This window comes from Nilaparvata lugens, chromosome 8 (genome assembly GCF_014356525.2).
Source record: "Nilaparvata lugens isolate BPH chromosome 8, ASM1435652v1, whole genome shotgun sequence".
In the NCBI taxonomy this organism is placed as follows: domain Eukaryota; kingdom Metazoa; phylum Arthropoda; class Insecta; order Hemiptera; family Delphacidae; genus Nilaparvata; species Nilaparvata lugens.
In genome coordinates, this window is record NC_052511.1 from 12,641,782 (window position 1) to 12,664,569 (window position 22,788).

Sequence of the window (22,788 nt, forward strand, 5' to 3'; positions counted from 1 at the left end):
TTGTTGACATTCTTCATCTGATTCGGGGGCGCATTACTATCCCGTTTAGATAGCAATACGTCACAAAACCAAACAATATCAGTCATCAAATAACAAATAATTAACTTCAACATAAAATTACTCAAGAAAGAAAAGCCCGTTGAACCCAAGTTTCGTCGATAGTAACCCATATAACCCATTTCATAATAATTTTGAATCCCCACTTTTGATTGACATTCTCGAATGAACCTTTGTTTCACTACACTGCACTTTCGTTGGTCTGTACGTTGCTTTATCGTCGGGGTTACAGTACCTTGTTTTTGGCGGTGAGCTTTTACCGGTTGAATTTGGCTTGACGGCGACGTCCTCTTACGTCCCTAGACCTGTCGTCTGAACGGGTGTCTTGAAGCGGTGTTACATAAAGTTGCGGAACCAAAGGGGTGGTAGTACAAGAAGTTGGTTTGGGGACACACATGAACCGCTTAGCGGTTATTTGAAGAAACAATTATTCGTACATGATGAAGAAACACAATTAAACCTTTCAGGACATGGCACTACTAGTAAATTTAAACATTAATAAAAAATAAAACTAGCTCCTACATTAACTACTGAAATAAACTTATAAACCTGCCCAAAAAGGGGGAAACATAGTGACTACATCTTTACTCTCGTAGTGCTCCTAGCAAAGTGTCCTCCGGAACGTAATCTGGTCTCGCGGTTGGGAAAATCCCCCCACTACTGTATTTAGAAACAGGTCTCCTATTGGGCGAAAGGAATCAATTTGACCAATCGTCGCGTGGCTTCTAGAGCCTTTGGACCAAATAGTAACTGCAAAATCGGTAGTTTGTTATAATTTCAATGCTTGCTGTTTTCCAACTTATCGCACTTTATGTCGCGACAAGAAGGCTAAGTTTTAGAGATAATTCCATAATCTACATTCCTCGACGACTCGGAGCCACAATTTTTAAATATCTATCATGGGGAAACTCGAAGTCATGGCCGTTCATAATAGAGAGAGAAAATAATTTATTTCGCTAACTCACTTACAATAATGACTCTAGTCTATTGCGTATTAAATTTACTATTATAACTTGGGAAAAGGCCTGAATTAAAGAGAGTGCCCGGCACAAAGAATAATTAACATTAATGGTAGAATAAAAAGTTTTTATCTTATTATGCTTTATTATTATTATTATTATTATTATTATTATTATTATTATGCTTTGTAAGTAACATTATTGTATTGTAAACATTTTTCTGATAGTGTGGGTGACAGAATTTATTTATATTTGTTGTATTGTTTTTTGGATGAGGAATAAAAGAATTTGATTTGATTTGAGCTGTATTGGTGGTGCGGGGGTGGGGGCTCTTTATGTCTAAAATATTAGTTTTATTAATATTTCTGGCTGTCTCATACAAATTTTGTAGACGAGTGAGCGAGCCAAAATTTCATAGAACGGCCAGTAGAGTCAGAAGCGCAGACTAATGACACTCGACTCTGTCTGTTGCTGTACTTAGTTGCAAATTATTTTTAATAAATGATTCATGAATAAGAATATCGCAAATGAAGCTAAAGCTGTGTTTTCGTAACGGGCAGAAGCAGAATCGATTGCAGCGCACCCAGGCGGGCAGAAACAGTAACATTCAAAGAACTAGTTCTTTGACATGAATTTTGCTTTATGTGTTATGGGTAATGAACTTTTTGGGTTGTCCAAAAGGTAATTCTGAAATGATTATTGGAGATTTAATTCAATAAAGTGAATTAATTGCTTTTTAAAACTCAGATAACTTTTCCACAATTATTAGTTACTTCAATAATTATGCAAAATTCTATGCTTTATAGGCATGTCAATCTAAGAGTTGACTTTTCATTTCCTATGCTTGAAATTTGTAAGGGTAAATTATTTGAAGTAACTGATTGTATTTCATTATTAATAAGATATTATTTTATTAACTAGAAGCATTCTATTATTAATAAGATATTATTAAAATTATTTTATTAACTAGAATCAATTGCCTTCAGAGTCAATGCATGTTCTTTGAATCACATCGTTTATAGGTAGGCCTACCTACTATGAGTACCGTATTCAACTTCAAAGGCCTATTGAAGCTCTATCGAAAAAAAATCAATAAATAAATAATAAATAAGTGCTTTAATTTTGGCATTTTTGGAATCTATGGGATATATTACACCAAGGGATATCAATATTGTAAACGTTTTTTAGGCAATTTTATTTTAGCAGTCCCCTTTTTGATCATTGGATGGGTACGGTCCCGGCTGATATACAATCATGTATAAGAATCGTGAGGCCAATTGACTGCCTAAATCAATATGCCTTCTCAGGCAATGTTCAATTAGGGACTCTCACCAGTAAAAGCTATACGAATATTGGAAATTATTATTATAGATTAACACATATGACATGTACAAAGTGTATTCAAACAGGCGAACTAATTCTAATAATTATTGTTGAGATAACTATATCTTGCTTTAATAAACGAGTTCTGTTATGGTACTTTAAATAACACATAGCCTATTTTAAAATGGATGAATATTTATTAATTATAGAAGGTAACTAGTACCCTTGTGATATTCCAAAATGAAACATGATTAGTTTCGACATTTTCAATAAGGACTCTCTTGACAATGACATAATTAGAAACTGGTCATGCTTATTTTGAATATTTTAGGGTAGGCCTACTAGTTATTTTCTACAATTAACCATTAAAGTTGCCCTATTAAAATTAATATTTTATTAGGGTATTAATTAGAATTAGAGTAGCCTTTCAAACTCCTTATTCACTATAATGTTCTAAAAGCTTATCAATTTTAATCAAAACCTTGGAAATATAGCCTAGAAGGTAGAATTGAAAGTGATTATATTTGATGTGGCTTGGAACATCATATTTTCAACTTTTGCTTAAGTTATTTTTCATATTCAAAGAATTATTACCCCTTCAATGCAGTAAATAAGTACTATTACTTAATTCTTAATACAATACATAATAATTGTGATACCCTATTTTATATCCAATTCAAGTCTATTATTTAACTACGTGTTACCTATAGCATTTGCCAGTCAGCAATGTTAAATAATTTTATTAGTTCCAAAAAAGCAGAAGACATACAGAACCAATAAAGTTGTTAATAAGAGTTCGATGCTTTTGGGTTAAATATAGATTTAAAAATCCCTCAAGTATAAACAATTAAAACATATTTTATTAATTTCATGTCACTTGCTGTTTTCTTCAAAACTACCTGAATTGAAGCAGTTAGCAGGAGCGATCAGAAAAAGAAGATATTATTATGAATAACATGAAATAAACACATCAAGATGTACTGAAAAAATGAATATATTTCTTAGATTAGTCCATCTCTTTCTTCTGTAGGCTACTACATCATACATGAATCATATCCATGGAATATTATCCATAGTTGATTTTCTTTGTCATCCTCTACTTCTGGCTGGTACATCACTAGGCCTGAAATCAAAAAGTTATAGATAATTTATTATTCATTATAAAAAAAAACTTTGCAAAGTGAATTCTGAAATTGATTGTAATCTGTATAAGTTTTTAATTATATTTCTTGGGAAGGAACCCTCCAATAATGACAAAGTAATATTATATGAGAAATTCCAATAAACCAACATTCAGTTATTATTAGCATCAATCTGTTAGTTGTGTAATTCTGAATGATTGAATAAATAAATCTCCATGCAGGAATTGGGATTAATCAGTGTGCCCCTAGATCAAAAGAACTTGTTGGTGAACAATATATTTTTGGATACCATGAACAATTATTTATTTATTTCTGTGGTCAGTAGGCCTACTTCTCGACCGTTTGGTTTACTTAAGTCTTCCAAAATGTACTGCATAAAGTAATTTTTAGTTCTACATTTAGAGAAACAAGTTTAATGAAACAAATGGAAATAATCAATAAATTAATTGCTTAATCTGAAATGATGATTATCTACAACATTATAAGTAGAACTAAGTGATTTGAAAATGAATACCAAACTGCAAATACATAAATCTCTCTCAGAACAATGTGGGTATTTCATCCATGAATTTAATCATAAATTTTAAAAGGTGGAATGACTGTCATTAAAAGCTATTATTCAGTGTTTTCTACCAGCACTTGCTGGGTGAATTTTTGAAGTCATAGTTCTAATGTATGGTCATTTATAAAGTCATCATCCACTCAAGATCAAGATGGACAGTTGAGAAGAGTGTTTTAAAAACAATTTTAACATCAAATTATTGATGTAATGTTATCACATTATTAGATAATGTTACATAAATTATTTCTTTATGGAAGGAATCCCAAATATTATGAATAACTCTATTCCCTGAATGATAAGTGAATACATTGTTTTTTAAGCACTCTTCTCAACTGTCCATCTTGATCTCATGTGGTTTCAGGTAGTTTCGAAATATTAAGATTTCCTGTAAGCTATTAATGATTTCAAAATTCAGCCAGTTTTTCTATTATTTTAGTCACGTACCATAGTTAAATCTTACTATTTGAATATCTACCATCAAATCGATAATAAAACATTGAAGTGGATAAACCTTTTTAAAAAATGGGAAACTGTATAAAATGACATCGCCTATATAAAGTTTAAAAAATGAGTGGAATTTTATCTTACCTAACTAACTTATTCTAAGTATAGGTTCCAAAGAATTGTTCCATCCTGGTCAACAAAAAAGAATTTATATGCATTTCCTTTGAGCACATTCTCTTCAATATTTTGTTTGTAAATGGTACCTGAAAAAAGAAACATAATCTTTCAGCATATTCATTTTGGAGATAATGTGAAGTTAATCATCAATGATAAGACATAGTTTGGACTTTGAATAAATTAGAAGTAAACTGGGCCTCAATAAACTATTTACATTAGATATAAATACTATAAGTATATACTTACATTCATAGCACATAACAGAAAACACTTTAAAGTTTTATAATATAAATTAAAACAGGTGACACACGACATAGATAGATTAAAAACACTGAAAAACTTACATTACACTCTCTGCTCGGTTGAGAAAGGGGACACAGTTCCTTAAAAATTTCCGATTATAATGTAAGTTTTTCAGTGTTTTTAATCTATCTATGTTGTGTGTCTCCTGTTTTAATTTATACTATTCACATTGATATACCTGGCATCACGCAATATATCGATCAATAGAGCATGAATAAGTTTTTCAAATACATTAATATTGTAGTTTAAATGAGTTTGGTAGCAATGGTCAACCAGAAAAATAGTACCTATTTTATATTTTTCCAATGGCAGTCTTTCAATATTCAATTACACTGACTCTGATCAAGTTATAACAATCTATTTAATATTGTTTCCAAGTGATTTTGAATTATAAATTAAGAGAAGATTAATTCATAGATAGGTACCAAAGACAAAGTAAATGTTCTAATAGTCAGGTTAGTTTTGTTATTATTTTGATAAACTATGGGTTTACAATATTTTGAGGTGCAACAAGGATAATGGAAGTTTAGGACTTAGAATGTAATGAAATACTTCTAAGTCAAATTATGATATTATTTTTAATAAATCTGTTTGTGAAAACTACTAGCTGCATTATAAAAAATGTATTTTGTGATTAGGCCAACTTACTGAAAGTGTAAAAGATTGTTAGCATGAAATGCTAAATGTTATCTTGGTTGAATAATGTTTTGAATCTGATTATTTAATGTTAATCTAATCAATCAATCTTGAATGAGTTTAAATCTAATCAGTTGATTAGATTTCTCTCTTTCTTGTGATAATTTTCTACCATACACAAACTAGCTAGTCTAGGATTTACATTATCATTAAATACTACAAATTAAACATTAAAAAAAGAAATAAATAAACTTTTGTTAACTTCTAACCTCTTGAAAAATGAAAAAGATAGCAATTTAGGCCTAGAAACTAAGTTATTAAAGGCCTACTACAGTGGGCTACCTGAATAAAAATTGTAAACATGCTAGTAGGCTACTCATAAAATTTATATCAAATAATTGTGTACGGTAAATCTAGTCTACTTTATTATGAGAAATTTAAGTGTACTTACTTGAATGCTCTATTACATCAGCAATTTCTAACCATATTCTATTTTTCAAATAGGTAATTCGTTGTGCAGGTCTGGAAAGTACAAAACTTTGAACTTCGAAAATTTCACGCCTTTCTGTTGTAAATCCATTTTCAATTTCTCTTGTAAAAATTATAAGAATAAAGAAACCAATATTTAATGAGATATTTTATATCTCAATTTTCCACTGCAAATTAATTTCACAGTATAACAGTAGCAATCCGAAATCTGACAACCAATATCAAAACAAACCATCCAACAATTGAAGATTGAGGTTAAAAAGAACATGGCGTCTGATCCACAGAAAGATAATTCTGCCGGTGTCACGTGATCAGAGCAGAAAAGTGATTCGAAGCTGTCTGTTCTCGTCGACAGAATCCCGAAATTAGTTCTTTTTCGACAAAACGGTTCACGAGCAGTGATCGGTCGAAGCAAAATAGCATTGTGTTGATAGGCCTTATAAAGAACGGCAAGATGAACGACAGTTCGTCTCTGATTTGAACAGTTCTTTTTTTCTGCTCAACTTTCTGCCGATGGGTGAATACTCCCATAAGAACCAATGTTAATTTAAAGTGAATTCTGTCGTCTGCCCGTTACGAAAACACACCTTAATAAATGAAAAACGTTCATATACAGTAGAACTCAATTATCCGAATTAATGGGGACCGGGACCCATTCCTATAATCAAATATTCGGATAATCGGAGTTTTTTTTTAAATTGCTATTTGGAGAGAAAAAAGCTACGTCTTGATATTGCACTATTTTTTTATTGAATTAAATGAAATAAACATGATATTATTACATGTTTTAAATATGAATAAAATGTACTTATGTACAAGTTTAGAAATAAAAATCACTGTTTTTTAACCATCTCCGTCAATGTAAGCTGTTTTGTGGTCTTCATCCGTTTTCGGGAAGCCAGGTCACGCAATAGTGAGCGAACGCGCAAACACTGGCTTCGCGGGGGAAGAATAATAGCGCACTTGGACTTTTTTTTGGACAAATTTTTTTCTGAAAGTGATTCGGATAATCGGCGATTCGGATAGTCGAAGTTCGGATGATTGGAGTTCTACTGTAGCCATAAAAAATATAATGAATTGATTTGAAAGAAGTGAAATAGAATAATGAATTGGAGAATGCGTAATTATAACAGAAAAAAGGAGAAGTAAGTTTCAAAAATGAGTAAATTTTTATTTGTCGTTTAGACTGGCGGCAGTGATTTTACAATAAGTATACTTTACAACCAACAATTTATCAAGTAAGAACCACTCACACACATACATCAAATTCAAATTCTTTATTCTGCCTGACATTTTTTACAATGTATAAGCTCGTCAAAAAAAAACACAGTGTACATAATAAGATACATAACACAATATCAATAATATAGCTCAGAGTATGTATATACAAGTAGGCTAACAGGGAGATTGACAAGAATAGTAACAGTATTCACATGATGATACGCCTTACAGTACACAACTTAGTCCAAAATGAGGTGCAGCCCTTATATTGAACATTCAAAGTATTCAGTCAATGAATAATATGCTCTCTCCATCAATTTATTCTTCACAACTTTCTTGAATTTCATTTTTGGCAGCTCTTTAACAGCTGAGGAAAGACTGTTGTAAATTTTTATCTGCTGAAATAGGTGGCTGTCCCTTGTTTTAGAAAGCCTTACCTGTGGGATTGAAATATCATTTCTGTGCTGGGTTGTGTATTCATGATTGTTTCCCTGACATGAGTAAGATTCTAAATTAGTTTTTACATGCAACAAGCTACTCATTATGAAAATTGAAGGGAATGTCAATATCTTCAATCTTCGAAAGCTTTCTCTGCATGACTCTCTGTTTCTCAAGTTGTCTAACACTCTCATTGCCTTTTTTTGCCATATGAAAACTTTTGAAGTATGGCAAGAATTATCCCATAGGCGAATACCATAGGATATGAGGGAATGAAAAAGTCCATAGTAAGCAAGTACCAAAGAATCAGAGTTCAATGATAACTTAAGTCTTCTAAGTAGAAAGACAACACGAGAGAGTCTCTTACACAATTCTATGATGTGAGGCTCCCAACTCAAACTTCTCTCCAAAGTGAAACCCAACATTCTGACCTGATGCTTAATATCATTGTCTTCTGGAATACTCCTTAAAGAGAAGCAGATAAATTCAGTTTTGCTCTCATTGATGATTAGATTATTAGACTCAAACCATGATTTAGCAGAGGCAAGAGCCTCTGACAACTTATATCTAACATCATCATAGTTCGAGTCGGAGCAGATTAAAGATGTATCATCGGCGTAGAGAACAGACAATGTTGGAATATTACAATAAAGGTCGTTAACAAAAATTAAATACAGGAAAGGGCCCAAAACAGAACCTTGTAGGACGCCAGCAACAACATCCTCAAAATTTGAGCACTCATTAGCAACAACTACCCTCTGTTTTCGGTTTGACAGATATGACTTGATTAGTTTGAGTTCAGTTCCTCTAATTCCATAGAAAAAGAGCTTATCGTACAAGATATCAAAAGGTAGGCAATCAAAAGCTTTTGTAAGGTCAATTAAGTTAGCTGCTACTATGTTTCTACTTTCAAAGCTGTGAAGAACAAATTCAACAATAGTCTCAATAGTCATTACAGTGCTATGTTCGGGACGGAAGCCATACTGATTTTCATACAGTAACTCATTATTTATGAAATATTCATACAACTGCAAGACTAAACATGATTCAATCACTTTTCCAATAATAGGGACAATAGCAATAGGTCTAAAGTTCTCAGGCTTACTTGAGTCTCCCTTCTTGAAAATTGGTATAACATTTGTGAATTTGAAACAATCAGGAAAAATACCATCATCGAGCACTCTGTTAATAAGGAAAGTCATTGGATCAATCAAGTTGTCAGAGACTGTTTTTATAATTTTGTTGGAGAGTCCAAAAATATCCTCGCTTCTTGAGAGACTGAGATTGACAATAACTTGTCGAACCATTTTACAATTGACTGACTTCCATTTGAAACCGGCGACAGGAATAGATCTATTAAAGTTCTTCAACAAGGCAGAGTGCTGCACCACTCCATTTTGCAAGCTAGAATTACTATCAGAAGATTTTATTGTTTTCGAGACATTTACAAAATAATTATTGAGAACGTTGGGGGCTATTTGAATTTCTGTAAATATACATATTGTATATGACAATAATAACAACACATGAATAATACAAATAGGCCTATAACAAAATGTCCCATGCGATGGGTTGGTTGAGGGCAACATTTTTTTGTCAAGGGTGATGCTCACATGTGCTCTAGGATTGTGCGTGGGTAATGAGTGGACCTACACCTACAGCCTTAGGTAGGTTACCACCATCATACTTGTAGTGTTTTATTTTGAGATTAATGTTTTAATATGTGTTGTGTGTGATAGGTACCGCAATACATAATGGAGTGGCACGCGAACGAAGGCCGACCGTGCCGCATCATCTGCAGTCAGCCGCGTCGGATTGCGGCCACAGCGATGGGCGAGCGGGTCGCCGCAGAGCGCAACTGCAAGGTCGGCTCCGAAGTCGGCTATCAGATCAGACATGAGAGCTTGTGAGTATCCTATTATACAAGATGGCATAATGGACTCCCTTGTTTCAAACTATACCTGAAGGATAAGCATGTGACATGGTGGAGTGTGAAAAGTGATGTTAGGTTAGGTAGTAAGTTATGTCAAGACTCCACGTCGGCGAACAAGTTTTCTTTTGCCGATTTGTAGCACAATTCTGTTATTTAAAAAGATTATTTGTACCATTTATTTTTTGTACAATAAACGATTTGATTTGATGTGGAGAAAATCATTCCATTTTCTTTTGTCACCATGCCGTAGTTTGGTGAGCATCGAGGATTTGTCATAAAAGTAAAATAGTTTGACACTACTGTATTTCGATTGTTTTGGTTATCGATTGGTTATTCGACTGTATAGGTCGATTCTTTTGCTTTAGCATGATAGGGTTCTCTGTGCAAAAATGCTTCCAGTTATCATTTTTAAGTTGCCAACTGATTTTCTACGAAGTAGAAATTCTATTGCCCTTAGGTCCTCGTTATAATGGCTACATTTGATCAAGATTGGTGTTTTTATTCTTGTTTATCATTCGACAAAGTAGATGGCGCCATCCTTTTTGTAGAAATACAATATTTAATCTCAATTATGAAATTTATGATTCAATCGTTGAGAAATATACTTTTTACGAATAAAATAAAAATGATTATTTTAAACAAGAATAAACAGTTTTAATATACACAGTTAGCTATCCTTTATAGAAGGCAGTGACAAAGCAGAGAATCGGCTATTATAACGTGGACCTCACCATAGCAAACCATTTCCTGACTGTTTTAGCTTTGTTTATATTTAACGCTATTTTTACTATAACTATTTCCGTTACTATTCTAGTAACTGGCCGTAGCGGACCGGGTCGATCTAGTGGTAAGGAACGTTACAAACTTTTGTCTGCTAGCACCGCCTGGTTCGTGGGCTCGAATCCCGCCTATTGTATGGACGTTTGATCATCTCATTAATTCACCAATTTCCTTTTTAATTCACAATGAATTACCATTACCAAAAGCAAAAAGCTGATGTGGGCATCATTCGCAATAAATAAAAAACATGTGCGTTATGCCCACCATTATGCCCACCACGGAGTCCATTATGCCCACCTTGTAATGAGCGAGAAATATCTGTATGTTTGTAAGTACATATATGTATCCAATTTCTATTGATGGATTGATCCATTGATTTTGTTCCAGAACGAACGCACGTACCGTTCTGACGTACATTACCAATGGCATTCTGTTGCGTACGCTCATGTGCGGAGACTCCACGTTATCCACCGTCACTCATCTTATCATGGACGAGATTCATATCAGGTGAGTCAACTCCTTACACCCTCCAATTTCAAAAGTTAACTGCAGTTATTTCTGTCATTAAAATTATAGTTATTTCAGTAATAATATAAAAAGACACATGGCTACACTGCACAGAAAGTGTACAACTTTTGGACAGTTTCTAGGTTAGAAAGATACTATTTCACGTACAGTGTGAATAAAAGCAGTTGATCTCAATTTGAGCCCGGAAAAGTCAAGGTCAGTCGCGATACCCGTTCCAAAAGTGACTTCTTTCAGATCACTTCCAGTTTCCGTTTATTTTAAACGGGAGTATTAATAATTGTTCACGACGAGAAGAACCCTGATCCTGACAGTTTCCTCGTCGTGTGCTACCTACAGATGGCATTACAAACAATAAGAAGTCTGATCAGCTGTCTCTACTCACAACTTTTTGATTTTTTGAATATGAGGTGCCATATTGAAACACTTGAAGTTACGTATTCAAGAATTTGTTGTTTACTCATTTATTATCTGTTGATTGTGTGTAACGAAAAATATCGTATTGTTACTTGGCCGTGGATGTGGGTCCGCTCTTGAAGGGCTTGCTTTAAATTGCAGTCTCAGCTAAAGCCTCGACTGGAATCATCATGCTCGCCCTGCAAACGGCCACTTCCCAGCCACATGACTTTAATAACTATTTTAACTAGTGTACAAGTAGTGTATGACTTATTGTTTGTCAGGGACCGAGTGTCGGACTTCATCCTGGTGGCAGTTCGGGAGATGCTGGCCAAGAACAGGGCGATGCGACTGGTGCTGATCTCAGCCAGTGTGGACACGGCCGACTTGAGTCGCTACTTCAACGGCTGCCCTGTCATCACAGTGCCCGGCCGTCTCTTCACTGTCAACCAGCACTTCCTCGAGGACGTGCTCAAATTGTAAGTTCATCTGCTCTCATGCTTTTACTAATTTCTTCCTCGTTCTTATCCTCTTTCTTCCTCTTCTACTTCTTCATCTTCTTCTCCACCTCCTTCTCCTTTTCCTCCGTCTTCTCCTTCTCCTCCTTCTCAACCTTTTCCTTCGTATTCTCCTCCTCCTACTCATTATTTTCCTACACCTCATCCCCATCTTCCCAATCATCATCCTCCTCCTCCTCCTACTACTCTTACCATTTTCTTCTTCCTTTCTCCACTTGCTTCTCTTCCTCCTCTTCTACTACCTCCACCTCCTCCTCCTCTACCTACTCTCTTTCTCATCCACCTTCTCATCTACCTTCTCCTCTTCCTCCTCCACCTTATTTTTTTTCTACTCCTCTTGTACTTACATCTAACTCATGATTTAAAGTATATTTATCCTCCTCCCCCTTCTCCTCCACCTTCTTTTTTCCTACTCCTCTTGGACTTACATCTAACTCATGCTTTAAAGTATCTTTAAGCTAGTGTTAGTGAACCCCATACACGCAATCCTGACCGCGAATCACTCAGATTGAGAGAAATGTGTGTCTGTGTTGTTTTGAAGTGTTGCGTGCAGTCTCGTTAGAAGTGGAAAAGAGTGTGGAAATGCTCGCTCAGATGTGTATTCAGGCGTGGCTTGCAACTGTGATATAGTTGCCGGTACAAAACACATCGCTGCCTGTCACGCCGAGTTTAGTTACAGTGCGTACATCCTGTGTGTGAATTTCATACTTAATTGGTCCAACACCGTTCATTAAACTTTTCGTAAAATAAAACTCTAAAATCCTGATCAATGAGATAAATATATGAATCATATATATGTCCCATATGACCAGGTGACACATCACCCATCCCGCTGAAAGACTCGTCCCTGAGTCTGTAGTCAAGAGGGGAACAAACAAAAAAAAAAAAAAATAATAATAATGATTAAACAAATAATATACTCGGGAAACAAACGTGTGCCTGATTGACTTGATAATGCTACTATACATTGAAATCAAACTTTTACATAGAAAGGTAGGTTACTCAAACTAAATTACAAACATTCAAATCAAATTCAAAACGAAACTATGCTGCACAATAACATTGATTATATATGAAACTAACTTTCAATATTATACACATTAATATACATGAATATTCAACTTATTATGAAAAGAAAATCTCAATTGACAATAATTTATTTGTGAATCAAATTGAACTACTTCAAAAGCTTCAATAAAATCGAAGAAGGAAAAAAAACTTTATAAGTACATTATGACTCATAACTATATAGTCAAGAAAAAAAACAATAAAACAGTTAATCCATCAAAAAGTAACTACCGTATATAACTCTTAACTATCGATTATATGTATCTTGGGTTGTGCTACCGTTACAGCAGATAATTTACACACATACAACTTGATGCCAAATATGCACAGAATAAAGTTAAAAACCCTAACCAGCCAAATAATATATAAAAAACAAAACTAGAGGAATTTACAACATCTCCCCAAGAATTTGGAAGATCTACTTTGTGAAATATATCTGACGATATTACGTCCTGAACTGTAAATTCCGGAACCTTTATATCTATATCAGTTTTTAAAATTTCGCTAAATTAACAAAATTAGGATTGAAATGCGGTTGCAAAACATCAATTTTCAACGATTAAACTTAACCCAATGCAAAGGTAGTAATGGAGAACCTGAGGTTGTTTATCAACATTTGCGTCACACGGAAAAGTCTTTCTCACCATTATTCTCCCGCCGACCGAAATCTCGCAATGACAGGGTAAAACCACATACATTGCTCCCGGAATAGGTTGAAGATGATGAAACGAACCTCCCTCGCAAGTGACTGTAGTGTTGGCCTGTATATTCGCGACGATATACTCCGAAGGCGAAAATTCGACGATCTCCAACTCCTGCTTAGCTGGACGACAGCTTAAACTGCAATATTGTTGGATGTCCTTCAGCTCTGTCGCCGCAAACAAGTGATGCATACATCTTGATGACATATGTCCTCCATGCACCAGCCGCGGAAGATAGCATAAGAAATCGTCCTGTGCCCGACAAGAAGAGAGATGATCTCCCGAGATGACCTGAATCTCACCGTCCTCCTGTCTCCGCGCCAAAACGAAATCCTGCTGCTGAAGCTGACAAATCTGGCCGTCGAAATACATAGGTGTCCTCACATACTTGTGCAATTGAAACTGTCCGCCGATGCTGACCAACGGTACTTTTAAGCTAAGCACCATGGAGTTCTCCTTCACCACGCAAGTCGTAAGTGGAAGATCAAAATATCGCTGCAAATCCGATAGAGGTATAGCTAACTGGTGTCCTTTCGACTTATATCCTTTCTCCAATCTGAAGAGATCTGAACGTAATAAATTGGGGTGTACCAGCGAAAAGGGTAAAAGCTTTTTATCACAGCGTTCCTTCGCAGTATTTATGAATTCCTGCCGTGATAAAATATTTACATGTGAGTAGAGGTGAAAAATGTAAATTAATAACTGGTTTGTGAACAGTGTTTTCTCCTCCGATACATTCTGTTGTACGAATAATCTCATACTGTCTGTTAATTTGCTATACGCATCGTGAAATTGCTGAGAAAAATTTCCAGCAAACTGCCTCAAGTTGCGAGAAATCCGAATTAAATCTTTGTGGTCGTCTGCAACCAACCCTTGGAATGCGTTGAGGTGATCAGCTACATGTTTTTCGTTGAATTCCAGCTTATGAAGTTCCCCATCCGTCGCGACTGCTGCGCAACAAAAATGAAGAAAATCGCCGACAACATCGATCGCTCTGGTCTTTCGTGAAGCTTGAGTTCCCAAACGAATTGAAGAGTTGAAAGCAGCATGACTGTTGCGAAGAATTCCGTTTGTAGAATTATACAAAACTTCTACCGCATCCGCTAAACTGCAATCCTCTTGTTGACAGTTAGGCCAGAACACCCTTTCCGCCTGCAAGATGTCGAGCTGAGCTGCCGGGAAATCTACCTCGTATGTTAGTGGAACCGATGATTCATACGCTACAGCGTGACGTAGCTCCTTGTAGAAAACTCCCGCGAAGACCCTGACTGCCTCCAGTTGCGCCGTGAAAGTCGTGAGAATGAGAAATGACGCAAAATGTACCATAATTGACATGTTTATGCGTAACAGAACCTCTTACAAACAAAAAAAAACTCTACTTGAAGCAACCGCAAATGAATCGTAATAAAAAAAAATCAAGAGAAACGTTTACAATAATATTAATAAACTCGACGTGAATATTACAATTAACAACTGGACTGGCTGGTTAGCATATATTATTAATCAGAAACCTAGAAATGATACAATTTATTAGAAGTGCATAGGCTATATAGATATATATATATCTATATATATATATATATATATACTGGAACAATTCTGAAATCAGAACAATATATGAGTCATATGAAAACAAAATCACAATCATACAATAAATCATCAGAATATAAAAAACTTATACTCTAGTTATATTTTATTGAGAAAATACTGAGAAAAAATAATAAAACGAAATTCAATTCAAAGATATAAACGTATAAAACTGAAACTCTGCTATCCATAGCTAAAAAATTCCCCTATAACCGTTTATTATAACCCATGGACAATAAGTTTGGTCTATATTACCATTGAAAAATATGGACTTCACCTCCAGCAACAATAATCAGTAATAATACTTTAATAAAATTTTACGAGGACTTATAATTATAGGCTTAAATCAAAGACCCCATCGAAAACAGATCAAATAAATAAAATATAATCCTATTATTCACCACTGGATGATAAATCCATAAATGTTATAATCAATTCTGATAAACAATGATGAAATGATAAATAATTACGAATAATATTTACAAAAATTCTCTTAGGGACTTTAATATAGCGCATGACTTCAAAAAAATACGACTTAAAAAAATGACTATCACCATTAAACCTTAATTATCAACACCTTATGACAACAAATTCAAATATTAATTCATGAAATCTATCAACAAAATATCTACCTTTAATAACCCTTGAAAATATTTCAATAAAAATTATTCATAACCTTAATATAATGAAATATAAAATCCAAAGGGCCAAAATTCTAAAGTGAAATATCTCAGAACCCTTTGCCCTAAACAAAATTATAATTATCGCAATGCTAAAATCTATGCTAAGAAAATATGAAACTGCAATAAAATTTTTTTCGAAAATCGACTTTTTCCGAATTTGTCTGAAATTTCTAGACTAACAATCAAGATACGCCGCGTACCTTGTAATCATCATAAATCGTAAAAAAAAGAACTCATCAGAATAAACGAATACCACTTATAACTGAAAACCAAAATCCAATATTATGTAGAATACAACTATCCATCAAATATCATGAAACCAAAATGAAATCCCAACATAAACCATAGAAAAATAGCAGATAACCATTTAGCAAAAACGCGTGAAATTCAAAATCAGTAGATAACCATTCAGCAGAAACGCGCGAAATTCAAAATCCGTGTCTGACTGTAGCCGAAAATTTACTACCTATTGAAATAACTCACGAACCTCATCAATATCTCAAAAATATCTACTTCACATATCCTATCCCATTTTAAAAATGCAAGCGAATGACCTAAAATTCATCTTTAAATTCAAAAAAAATTTTTTTGCTACTATACAAGGTCACCAACAAAAACTATGAAATGAAAAACCTCAAAACCCTTTGCTCTAAACAAACTTTTTCACAGAACAAAGTTGAACGTACTCATCCTAAAAAATAAGATTCCCGAAAAAAAAATCGAAAATTCACAAAATGTTTTCCATGAACTGGAGATTTCTGAATTTTTCGATAATTTCGCCTCTTGGCAGCCAGTAGAGCAAAAATTTAGTAGAAGTCAATCAATATCGAACGCTATCAAAATCGTCGTTTGAAAAACTTCCTTCACAACAGATTCGTTCGGTGAATTACATTGAATTTCCAGAATATGTTTCAAAATACTAAAACAAAACTTTATATGAAGAAAAAAAAATCACAAAACCCCAAAAGAAATTTTTGAAAATTATTGAAAAATACCTAACTCGAAAACTACTGCCCTAATCGAAAAATTTTATTGGACATAAACGATTGAAATTATCACTACCTACAAGCTCAGTGAAAAAAAATCATAAAATCCCAAAATTGAAAAGTTCATTATTAGTAAAAATATCAAAATCTAATAAAAATTCTATTCTAATTATCTATTCTACTCTAATCATTATTCTTTTTAGCTCATAATATTTCCACATAACATAATATTAATCATTCTTCATATCGGACAATGATTATTTTCAATTTATCTGACATCGAATGATGTATTAGTCCCAAACAGTTCAGCGTTCTTCATTGAATGACAACTGCAAATCAGCTAAAAGGCCTCGTTCTACTAGCAATATTGTCTCATGTAATACTTTCGCTGAGTCTGCTGAGTCTGAGTTCGTTTTTCAAACCTCTCCAGAATTATTGTTTCAATAAATATTTCATCGCTATTAACGCTTAACTGGGACACGCTTTCCAAACTATTCAAAATTATGTCATCATATTTCTCTACCGAACTCTCATTAATAACAATTCCATCAGTTTCAATTTTATTATTCTTCATATCTTCGGATAATTACAATAATTCAAATCTGACTCTGTATTTTCACCTTCACTGTTCACACAAATCGCTGATTCACATTTTTGGCTATAATTAATTTTAATATATACAAGATCAATCTCGTGTTTATGGGAGATTGAATATTTCTTATCATCAGTATTAGAATAGTTTCTTCTAACATATATCCCATTGTGCCTAACACCTTCCAAAGTAGAACCTAATCCAGTGACTATACAACCTCCTAATTCATTCCTTGAATTATCAATATTTGATGGACCGCCGTCTAAAACATTTTCATCAATATGCCTAGTACTAAACTCCTGTGTCCTATCAGTAAAATATGCTTTCTTACGTCTAGCATTTTCCGAAAACTTTCTGCCATCAAAAGAACACACTCTAATATCATAGCCTTCTTTTTCACAAATTCTATGCATCCTTTTATAAACCCGATAAGCATAATTAACGTTGTAAAAACAATTCCGCGTAAAATGATTATGTTTACCACAAACTTTACATTTCTTACGTCTTCTTTTTCTATTAGTCCTATTATTCACGAGACTAACATTCTGATGCATCTTGACTCCTCTAGATTCACAATCATTACGCATACCAGAGTTCACAAAATGTTCAAACGGCCTGTTATCAATCGTAAAAGAGAAATCCAAATCACTTTCCGATAAATCTGATAACTCTTCCTTAATCATTTCCCTATCTTTATCCTCTTTGTAAATTATATCTTCCTCATTCAAATCACAATCATTACAAATAAGAACTTCATCCAACCCATTTTCAATCTCGAAGTTACTAACATGACAATATACATCCACTTCATTTGAAACATAATAATTACAAGAATCAAAATCATCAGAGATAATAGCATTTTCTAAACAATTCTCATTTCAAACTCATTTCTGATTTCCAATAGTTCTTCAAATTCTGGTTCCATAATATCATCAATTACTTGCACCTGTCCAAATTTCCACTCATTCAAATACTGACATGATAATTCATATTTCTCAATATTTTTATACAATTCTACAATAGTACTATTTGATAACATTATAATTCTTTCAAATATATTTGAAGACAAACCTCTTAAAATTATCCTGATAATCCGAGATTCATGCATATTCGAATCTACTTTTCTACATAGGGATAAGACTCGTGCTACAAAATCTCTGCCATCTTCGTCAAATTCCATGCTACAAGTATCTAATTCCTTTTCTAGTTTCCACAATTTGAGAGGAGATCGATAGAAATTAACCAATTTTTCTTTCACTGGCATATATTCAAATTTGTTCTGTTGAGTCAAATCGTTCTCAATAACATCAAAATATTTCTCAGCACTTCCTTTCAAACAAAACCGCAAGTATAATAAATTATCCTTTTCATCCCAGCCGTTCGCTAAGGCAACCTTTTCAAAATATTTGAAAAAATCATCAATGTCAAATTCTTCATCTTTTCCATCAAAAAATTTCGGTAATAGTAACGGTCTAAGTTTTTCCATTGTTAATCTGTTCCAATCCAATTCTATTCAATAATAAATAATAAATTTCCAATTAATCTGGTTTCAATAATCATAAATTCTCCATATCTCAAATATCGATATCTCTCCAATAATAATAAATTTATCCTATTCAATCATATCTTAATAATCATTAATTTCTCATCCCATCATAAATATCTAATTCTTTCTAATAAGAATTGATAATAAATCTTGCAATCGTACAAAATCTTCAATTGTCATAGCTTTTGCAATTCAAAATCTCAAAATCAATAATAATCGTAAATCTTCCAACATCGTGAATCTCAAAATTAATCTGTTCAATTATAATCATCATTCTCCATCCGTTAAAATCCATTATTAGCAATCAATTTTTTTGTTCCACAATATTCAATTCAATAAATCCTCGAAATTCATCCTACAAACTGTTTTTAGAGCCCCGTAAGGTTTAAACTCAACTACTTCACCCATAATTTCACCACAAAAATTGAATCTTCAATGAGGTAACCGGAAAAGTCCAAATTTTAAAAGCTGGATTAAAAACCCTTTGAGCCTCCACCAATTATGTAAGGGTGCCTCCACCAATTATGTAAACACGATATGGACGGCAGGATAAACCTCCACCAAATATGTAAGCAATATGTGCCTACACCGAGTATGTAAGGTGGGGAAATGAAAACAAGAAATGATCGTACTGGTTTTGATAATTAAAACAAAACAATAAATTATTGTACAAAAAAATTAGAATTATAATTATAAATTATGAAATAACAATAAATAGATAAATATTTCAAGGGCTACTCGCTTGGCTGCTAGTGAAGATTAAATTTGTTGTGATTATGGAAAATTTAAAACAATGACTCAGTAGTCACCTACCTTTATGATAATGGCCCCCAATTTGGCATCCACTGGTTAATCGCGACGTTAATTATTAATGAAAAATAAATAAAAAAAACTGATCTAATGAAGTGGGTTCAGATCCCTTCTTATTCAATAATACAATTCTCTTTAAACTGCCCGAACTGTGACAGGAAAACTGTATTATAAAACAAGAACAAAATCTATCCCCTTCACCAGAACAGCCGGACTTTTACTCTCAGTCCTAACGAACGAGCTCACACACCGACTAGTAAAAATTTTGGGTATTAATATATAACTCAGTCAATGCCAAACATGAAGCCATTTCAAATACATATTTTTATCCGTCGCACAAGCGAGCACGTTTGTTATGAAAAACAAAACAGAAGCTACAATAATTTTGATAACAAGTGAAATAAACAATCTTTCTGTCGATGACAAAACTGTTCAAAGGCAGAAACACCGTTCATTAAACTTTTCGTAAAATAAAACTCTAAAATCCTGATCAATATGAGATAAATATATGAATCATATATATGTCCCATATGACCAGGTGACAATAAATAAAAAACATGTGCGTTATGCCCACCATTATGCCCACCTTATAATGAGCGAGAAATATCTGTATGTTTGTAAGTACATATGTATCCTATTTCTATTGATGGATTGATCCATTGATTTTGTTTCAGAACGAATGCACGTACCGTTTTGACGTACATTACCAATGGCATTCTGTTGCGTACGCTCATGTGCGGAGACTCCACGTTATCCACCGTCACTCATCTTATCATGGACGAGATTCATATCAGGTGAGTCAACTCCATACACCTTCCAATTTCAAAATTTAACTGCAGTTATTTCTGTCATCAAAATTATAGTTATTTCAGTAATAATATAAAAAGACACATGTCTGCACAGAAAGTGTACAACTTTTGGACAGTTTCTAGGTTAGAAAGATACTATTTCACGTACAGTGTGAATAAAAGCAGTTGATCTCAATTTGAGCCCGGAAAAGTCAAGGTCAGTCGCGATACCCGTTCCAAAAGTGACTTCTTTCAGATCACTTCCAGTTTCCGTTTATTTTAAACGGGAGTATTAATAATTGTTCACGACGAGAAGAACCCTGATCCTGACAGTTTCCTCGTCGTGTGCTACCTACAGATGGCATTACAAACAATAAGAAGTCTGATCAGCTGTCTCTACTCACAACTTTTTGATTTTTTGAATATGAGGTGCCATATTGAAACACTTGAAGTTACGTATTCAAGAATTGTTGTTTACTCATTTATTATTTGTGATTGTGTGTAACGAAAATATCGTATTGTTACTTGGCCGTGGATGTGGGTCCGCTCTTGAAGAGCTTGCTTTAAATTGCAGTCTCAGCTAAAGCCTCGACTGGAATCATCATGCTCGCCCTGCAAACGGCCACTTCCCAGCCACATGACTTTAATAACTATTTTAACTAGTGTACAAGTAGTGAATGACTTATTGTTTGTCAGGGACCGAGTGTCGGACTTCATCCTGGTGGCAGTTCGGGAGATGCTGGCCAAGAACAGGGCGATGCGACTGGTGCTGATCTCAGCCAGTGTGGACACGGCCGACTTGAGTCGCTACTTCAACGGCTGCCCTGTCATCACAGTGCCCGGCCGTCTCTTCACTGTCAACCAGCACTTCCTCGAGGACGTGCTCAAATTGTAAGTTCATCTGCTCTCATGCTTTTACTAATTTCTTCCTCGTTCTTATCCTCTTTCTTCCTCTTCTACTTCTTCATCTTCTTCTCCACCTCCTTCTCCTTTTCCTCCGTCTTCTCCTTCTCCTCCTACTCCTCCTTCTCCTTCTCAACCTTTTCCTTCGTATTCTCCTCCTCCTACTCATTATTTTCCTACACCTCATCCCCATCTTCCCAATCATCATCCTCCTCCTCCTCCTACTACTCTTACCATTTTCTTCTTCCTTTCTCCACTTGCTTCTCTTCCTCCTCTTCTACTACCTCCACCTCCTCCTCCTCTACCTACTCTCTTTCTCATCCACCTTCTCATCTACCTTCTCCTCTTCCTCCTCCTCCACCTTATTTTTTTCCTACTCCTCTTGTACTTACATCTAACTCATGATTTAAAGTATATTTATCCTCCTCCCCCTTCTCCTCCACCTTCTTTTTTCCTACTCCTCTTGGACTTACATCTAACTCATGCTTTAAAGTATCTTTAAGCTAGTGTTAGTGAACCCCATACACGCAATCCTGACCGCGAATCACTCAGATTGAGAGAAATGTGTGTCTGTGTTGTTTTGAAGTGTTGCGTGCAGTCTCGTTAGAAGTGGAAAAGAGTGTGGAAATGCTCGCTCAGATGTGTATTCAGGCGTGGCTTGCAACTGTGATATAGTTGCCGGTACAAAACACATCGCTGCCTGTCACGCCGAGTTTAGTTACAGTGCGTACATCCTGTGTGTGAATTTCATACTTAATTGGTCCATCACCTTCATAATGAAAATAAATCCAATAAATAATGCAACTAAATATCCTAATGTTGATTAATATGTAATATTTGAACCTAAATCATTATTAACAGCTGTCTACAATCTATTCAAAATTTAACTTTTTGTATAGTTGAGAAGTTGATATTGTGGTAATTATTCATATTAAATAAATAAAAATACTAAGAAATTGTCAAAAACCACAGATTTATTGATACTTGGAAAGACCGGTTTTGGTTGTTGCACCATTGTCAATCTCTGATAAACTTAAACTAAATACAAGAGCAGCAGAATTTATACTAGTAAACGAGTACTGCTATTGGTCAAGGGCATGAACGCCTGCCATTGACCCAGCTAGACAGTCTCCTCCCACTTAACGGTGTCACAAAATGACAGCTTAAGCAACAGACTCGCAATGATAACAAAATTTACTTCCAGTACAAAATAAGAACCAA

At 34.3% G+C, this 22,788-nt stretch overlaps 1 protein-coding gene and 1 long non-coding RNA gene across 2 annotated transcripts in view; one reads left to right on the plus strand and one right to left on the minus strand.

Moving 5' to 3' along the window:
* Nucleotides 1–22,788, plus strand: part of LOC111050463 (3'-5' RNA helicase YTHDC2) — an 87,404-nt gene that overhangs the window by 16,615 nt on the left and 48,001 nt on the right. The window contains exons 6-11 of the mRNA XM_039435072.1: nucleotides 9,491–9,657; nucleotides 10,852–10,971; nucleotides 11,670–11,867; nucleotides 12,445–12,594; nucleotides 20,551–20,670; nucleotides 21,361–21,555. Of these exons, the coding sequence (XP_039291006.1) occupies nucleotides 9,491–9,657; nucleotides 10,852–10,971; nucleotides 11,670–11,867; nucleotides 12,445–12,594; nucleotides 20,551–20,670; nucleotides 21,361–21,555 (950 nt within the window). The remainder of the gene's footprint in view (nucleotides 1–9,490; nucleotides 9,658–10,851; nucleotides 10,972–11,669; nucleotides 11,868–12,444; nucleotides 12,595–20,550; nucleotides 20,671–21,360; nucleotides 21,556–22,788) is intronic.
* Nucleotides 3,308–6,218, minus strand: LOC111057249. Its single transcript, XR_005571983.1, has 3 exons — nucleotides 6,055–6,218; nucleotides 4,632–4,750; nucleotides 3,308–3,462 (listed from the first exon to the last, which is right to left on the minus strand). It is a non-coding gene; the product is annotated as an uncharacterized LOC111057249 (long non-coding RNA).